This window comes from Neofelis nebulosa, chromosome 14 (assembly GCF_028018385.1).
Source record: "Neofelis nebulosa isolate mNeoNeb1 chromosome 14, mNeoNeb1.pri, whole genome shotgun sequence".
Classification (NCBI taxonomy): domain Eukaryota; kingdom Metazoa; phylum Chordata; class Mammalia; order Carnivora; family Felidae; genus Neofelis; species Neofelis nebulosa.
The window spans coordinates 12,881,939-12,887,938 of NC_080795.1; the positions used below are offsets into that span (position 1 = coordinate 12,881,939).

The following is a 6,000-nucleotide window of genomic DNA, read 5'->3' on the forward strand; positions in this document are numbered from 1 at the left end:
TGGGCCTTACGGTAATGCCACTGCTAAAGTTTCTTCAGCTTCTATGATTTCCCCAGCAGATGAGAACAGTTTGAGAATCCATGTCTATACCTCAGTGACTCAATAAACACGGCAACAAAAAGGAAGTGGGCTTAATGTTTCACGTATAACCTGCTGTAAGCAAACAATATAAACAGGATCACACTTTCACACTGTAGTGTAACTGCTTAAGGCTGAAAGAATCCTTGTTTCCACTCCAGTGGTTCTACCTGGCCCACAGTCAGAAGTCTGTATTTACTACAAAATATGGTTACAGAAAAAGAATACTCCTCACATAACATGCAAGACCCCCAATAGCAACTTTTTAAATGTTTTGTGTTTTGTTTCTGTAATATAGTTACTTTTGTCTTTTACATATTCTTTTTTACATACCAGGTCTTTCCACGACAGTTATGAAATCAGTGTGAACAATGCTTAAAAGGCTACATATCCTCAAATATGGACAGGGCTAGCTCTTAAATATTTGAATATGAAAGTCAGAATATATTAACTTAGGTCATAACATTTCCTAAACTTATTATCTGCCTGTTAAAACTCACTCAGTGGGGTGCCTGGATGGCTCAGTCGGTTAAACGTCTTGGTTTCAGCTCAGGTCAGGATCTGGGGGTTCGTGAGTTCGAGCCCCACGTCAGGCTCTGTGCTGACAGTGCAGAGCCTCCTTGGGATTCTCTCTCTCCCTCTCTCTCAAAATAAATAAATTAAAAAAAATAAAACTGGTTCAGTTATTGAACCAGTAGAGGTGGGAACACAATATACATTCCCCAGTACTAATTCTAACCCAGTAATAGTCTATCTACAGTCACTTGCTCAGATGCAATCAGCCCTCTCTACCCATGAGTCTGAAGGGTAAAATGGAACAAAGATGTGCTTCACTTGTAAACAGCTACAGAAAACTTCTGACAACAGTTAACACTAACAATTAACAACTAACAGTCTTGTTCATCAGTGCTACTGCTTGGTCTTTAGGCTCTTCTCATTTGGAAATTTTTTTTTTTTTTTTTAATTTTTTTTTTTATTTATTTTTGGGACAGAGAGAGACAGAGCATGAACGGGGGAGGGGCAGAGAGAGAGGGAGACACAGAATCGGAAACAGGCTCCAGGCTCCGAGCCGTCAGCCCAGAGCCTGACGCGGGGCTCGAACTCACGGACCGCGAGATCGTGACCTGGCTGAAGTCGGACGCTTAACCGACTGCGCCACCCAGGTGCCCCTCATTTGGAAATTTTTTAATGGGTAGCCAAAGCCACCCAGGACTGTTCATCTACTCTTCTGCCCATCTAAGCACTGGCCGGCATTTAAGGACAAGTGACAATGGAACACAAACTTACTTATGTCAAAAGTGAATTAATATGCTTTCTTTTTAATTTTTTTTATTTTAGAGAGACAGAAAGCACACACAGGAGCAGGGGACAGGCAGAGGGAGACAGGCAGAGAGAGAGAGAGAGAGAGAGAGAGAGAGAGAGAGAGAGAGGAGAGAGGTTGAGAGAGGGAGAGGGAGACAATCTTAAGCAGGTTCTACAACCCTGGGATCATGACCTGAGCTAAAATCAAGAGTCTGACTCAACCAACAGAGCCACCCAGGTCCCCCTAATATGCTTTCTTTGAACTTCAAATTGTGTGTATCTTTTTCGATTTACAATACAAGCATTAGCTTTTAGAGTCTAAATTTGTGCAATGACTTTAACTGCATTATGTTCACCATTTAAATTTACTCATTCACTCATTAATTAAATATTTACTGAGCATCTATTACAGTCCGGGACTATTCTAGGAGTTGGGAATAGGAATGAACAAGAGGAGGCGGTAAGACAGGAAGACAATACACAGGAAAATAAGATACTTTCACAAAGTGGTAAGTGCTATTTAAAAAATAATTCTTTGAAGCATGACTATAGTCATCTGATTTATTTTCTTTACGTATGAAACGATTATGTGTAGACCTCAGAAACAAAAAGTCTAAATCATTTCAAAACGGTTATCTGCTCCCAGTGTACACATGTGTATTGCAGTTTCAATATCCTAAGTGAGTCAAGGAAGTATAAAAGAAACTGAGAACCACTGAAATATGAGATGAAACAGATTTAAAACATCTGCACTGTTCTCTTTGCTGGGCAAGCACATGGAGGAAAAAAGGTGAATACCCAACATATTTTTTTTAAAAAAAGAGAAGACAAAGTGAAAAAATAGCAAAGTTCACCCGGTATTCTACAATACGTTAAAGGCAACTACAACGCATGTTAAGAAAGCTACATAAAGGCAAAAATATTGAAAATAATTTGCAAGTACATTCAAATCACTCCCACCCCCCGCCTACACACACACACACACACACACACACACACACACACACGAGGATTATTCTTTGAGCTGCTCTTAAAAGCTGCTGGTTTGGCAGGAACTTATTTTCTCCGACTTTGGCTCGTGTCCAAACTCTCCAAAATGTGCAAGGCAAAAAGGTAAACTGGCTCCCTCACTCCCATCTTTCATTCCACGCAAAGCCAAGCAAGAGCAGATCAGTCACCTCCCTCCCGGCGGTGCCCTGCAGGTGAGGGGTCAGCCGGGAAGGGGCTCCCCGGCGCGACCAACCCAAGGCCGCGGACCCAGCTCCGCCCGGCCCCTCGGGTCCGCCCGCCTGCCCACGGAGCGCGGCCTCCGCCCCGCGCCAAAAGGAGGAGCGACGCGGAGGATGGAGGAGATGCACGGCGGGATCCGGGGAACTGGAACCGCAGCTCCCGCCGCCCGGGCCCCTCCTCCCAGGGGGCCCCACTCGCCCTCCCCGGCACGCCTCCTCTGACCTCTCCGGGCCCCCGGGCTGCTACTGCTGCCGCCGCTGGTGCCTGCGCCCGGGCTGCCGCTGCCGGAGCCACTGCTGCTGCTGCTGCTGCCGCTGCTGCTGTTGCCGCCGCCGCCCTTGGCATTCTTGCGCGGGGCCATTGCGCGCACTGCTGAAACGGGTGAGGGGTGGGGGGCTCCCTCAGTGGGCCGGGACACCAGAGGCGCGGGGGCCGCTGACGGCGGCCGGCGCTGCAGCGGGTGCGGGCCGCCGCTCCTGCAGCTGCGCCTGGGTCTCGGCACCGCCCGCCGCGCCTCCGAGGACTTTCGCCCGCGTGCCGGCTGCGCGCGCCCAGCACTCGCGTGCGCCGAACCTGTGACTCCTTCCCCAGGCGAGAGCGCGCGGCTCACAGGCCCACCTCGGTCACGCCCCTTCCCGCCCGAGCCCCGCCTCCTCCCCGCCTCGGGGAGGCTGAGTGACGGGGGTGACAGCCAATCACAACGGCTCCTGCGAAAGGGTGGAACCGTGCCGTGCTTCCCCGCCCCCTGCAGACTTGGGGCTGTTCTGGAGCGTCGCAGCCGCCTGTGAGCGCGAGCCGCCTTCGACTTTCCAGGCTGTCTGGGTCCTTTGGAACGTGGCAAACGTGGAAGCCAAGAGGGCTCTCGCGAGCGTTGGCGGACCCTGTAAGATCGGGATGGATGGGGCGGGGCGAGGAGGCGGGGACGGCGGACACGTGTGCTGCGTTCACACCCAGCGCGCGGCCTCTAGGCCCTTCTCTGCGAATTTTGTTCACGTCCCACTCGACTGTACGCACGGACACCCAGGAATGCAGTCCCGCTTCTTGCGAAAGAGTTGTTTCCTGTCAGTGGTAATATTAAGCCATTTTTGAAACGGTGATGTTAGGAGTAGTTCGATGCCTACGTCACAGGTGACTGATCGGTTGGGTTTTAAAGCAGGACTTCAATTCGTGCCATCAGTATTTTCAGAGACTCTTAGTTAAAGGCGCAAGTGTAGATGTAAAACAAAAAGTTCATTTTCTTGCCCTTGGAGAGCGCCCTCTCTCTGAATTCTCCGTCTGCTGGGCTCACGCCTACAGTCATCTTTCCTTGGTGTCCCCAACCGTGGGTCCCCTCGTGTACAGTCGCAGAGTGCCTGGGCCTGAGCTGCCTCTGAGCTCTTAAAAATCTGGGTCCATGGATGATCCAGGCAGGAACTTGAGTAACTTGACGTCACCATCATCTTTGTGTCGCCAAATCCAGCACAATGCCTGGTGCGTAACAGATGTGCGAGAAACGTTTCGTGAGTTGATACATTTCTGACAACTTCTTAAAATCTTCCCCCCAATTCTTGGCCACGTTGCGGAGACCCTGACCCTAGATGTGTCTCAGGAGGGCTCTGAACCAGAGAGCTTTGCAGTGCGGCATCTGGTTTCCTCCCCCTTCTCCAACATCACTCTCTTCCATTGGCAGGTTCCCCCGGGGCCCACTTGACTCTTACGTGAATGGCTGGATACTGTTTGGGCACTGCCCACATAGCGGAAAGAAGTCCTTTCTCTCCTTTTTGTGAAATAATGTTAGATAGTCATCAAGAGGTAACAGGTGCAGGGGAGCTCACAGTTTTTACTGAAACGGGTCTTTGTTTTTCTTATCCCATCTCTTTCTGCCTCTACACATCCTTTCTCCCATCCAGGTCCCCTTACATTATTCCAATGGGGAGGTGAGGAGCTGGACTAAGACACAAATCCAAGTGAGAGTACTTAATATAAAATAATAATGAGAGCGGAAGTGAGAAAAACAATACTGTAGATATTTGAACTCTTAAATTCTCACCAAGTCCTGCTACTGTGTCCATATTTTTAGGGATGAGGTCACTAAGGCCCAGAGAGGTTAAGCAAAGTAACTGAGGTCACAGATCTAGTGATAGAACAGGGATATGAACTCAGTCCATCTGGCTCCAGAGTCTCTGGTCCAAATTTTCTTTTCAAGACAAGGCTTGGTTTGGAGCAGAGATTGTCTCAACCTGGCTCCCTCTTCTCTTAGCAGATGTGTCCCTGAAACCTCCTTGGTCCTATCTGCAAAGACAAGTCTGAAGGCTGACGGTGAATACTTATCCATATGCACCTCTTTGAGGGAATCAAATCTTTGATAACTGACTCCAGAATGTCATGAACTGATGCTTTGCTCCTGCATTTCCGAAACCAAATCTGGTACTATTGACAAGGTCCATTGCCATGTACTAAGGCAACACCAGGACAAAATAGAGGCTTAGGGTGCCTCGGTGGCTCAGTCAGTTAAGCATCCGACTTCGACTCAGGTCATGATCTCGCAGTTTGTGAGTTCGAGCCCCGAGTCGGGCTCTGTGTTGACAGCTCATGACCTGGAGCCTTCTTCAGATTCTGTGTCTCCCTCTGTCTCTGCCCCTCCCCTGTTCACGCTCTGTTTCTCTCTCTTTCAAAAAAAATAAATAAATAAATAAAAATAAAAATAAAAGAATAACCATTGAAAAATTTTCTAAAACAGAGGCTCTGTAAATGCAGATCACAAGAAGTTAGAGGTTACCTGTTACCTGACTTCCTCCTTGTATCACAAGGGAATAGTTACAATGACATTTAAATACTCAATATTATAAAGTAAAATTTATAACAAGAGTTGTAACATCAGATGTTGTCAGCTATATATACAGTTTCGTTTCAGGACTAAATTCTTCCAAGTTAACCATCATTATTAAACATTTTACATCTGTTTATACTTCCCACTGTATGAGCATTACAAAACCACAAAGCTTGCCTTGGACCTATGAATTTCTTCATATAGGTTCTTTTCTTGTCTTTGGGATGTGAGGGGCTAGGGAGTCAAAGTATCTTTGAAGTTGAGTAAAAGGTCAAATATCCTGTTAGCCTATCCTCATTTCTGTGATTTCTGAGTAAGCTATGGATGAACCCTGGCTAAACCAGTGTTAAAAGGACCATAAAGACAAGACTTAACTAGGACAATGTATTAGAATACTAATTTAATAGAGCTTCTGAACTAGGCCAAATGTGCCTTTCAGATATCTCCATAAACTTTCCATTGGCTTCACTGGGATTTGCAAGTACAAACCTGAGGACAAGATTTGTCCTAGATTTTTTTTTTTTTCTTTTGTTGACCTTTCACAACCTCCAGTCAAATGCTTTCCAAATTAAGCATTTCTG

At 47.3% G+C, this 6,000-nt stretch overlaps 1 protein-coding gene across 11 annotated transcripts in view; it reads right to left on the reverse strand.

The window, feature by feature from the left end:
- The window catches only part of ASPH (aspartate beta-hydroxylase), a 226,948-nt gene extending 222,424 nt beyond the window's left edge, over positions 1–4,524 (reverse strand). For 2 of the 11 annotated variants that reach the window (XM_058699672.1, XM_058699666.1), the window contains exon 1: positions 2,833–4,203. In XM_058699672.1, the coding sequence (XP_058555655.1) occupies positions 2,833–2,971 (139 nt within the window). In that variant the 5' untranslated portion in view covers positions 2,972–4,203. Of the gene's footprint in view, positions 1–2,832 lie in introns of all 11 variants that reach the window. The other 9 variants (XM_058699671.1, XM_058699664.1, XM_058699669.1 and 6 more) reach the window with 8 other exon arrangements.
- Between the last annotated feature and the right edge of the window lie 1,476 nt (positions 4,525–6,000).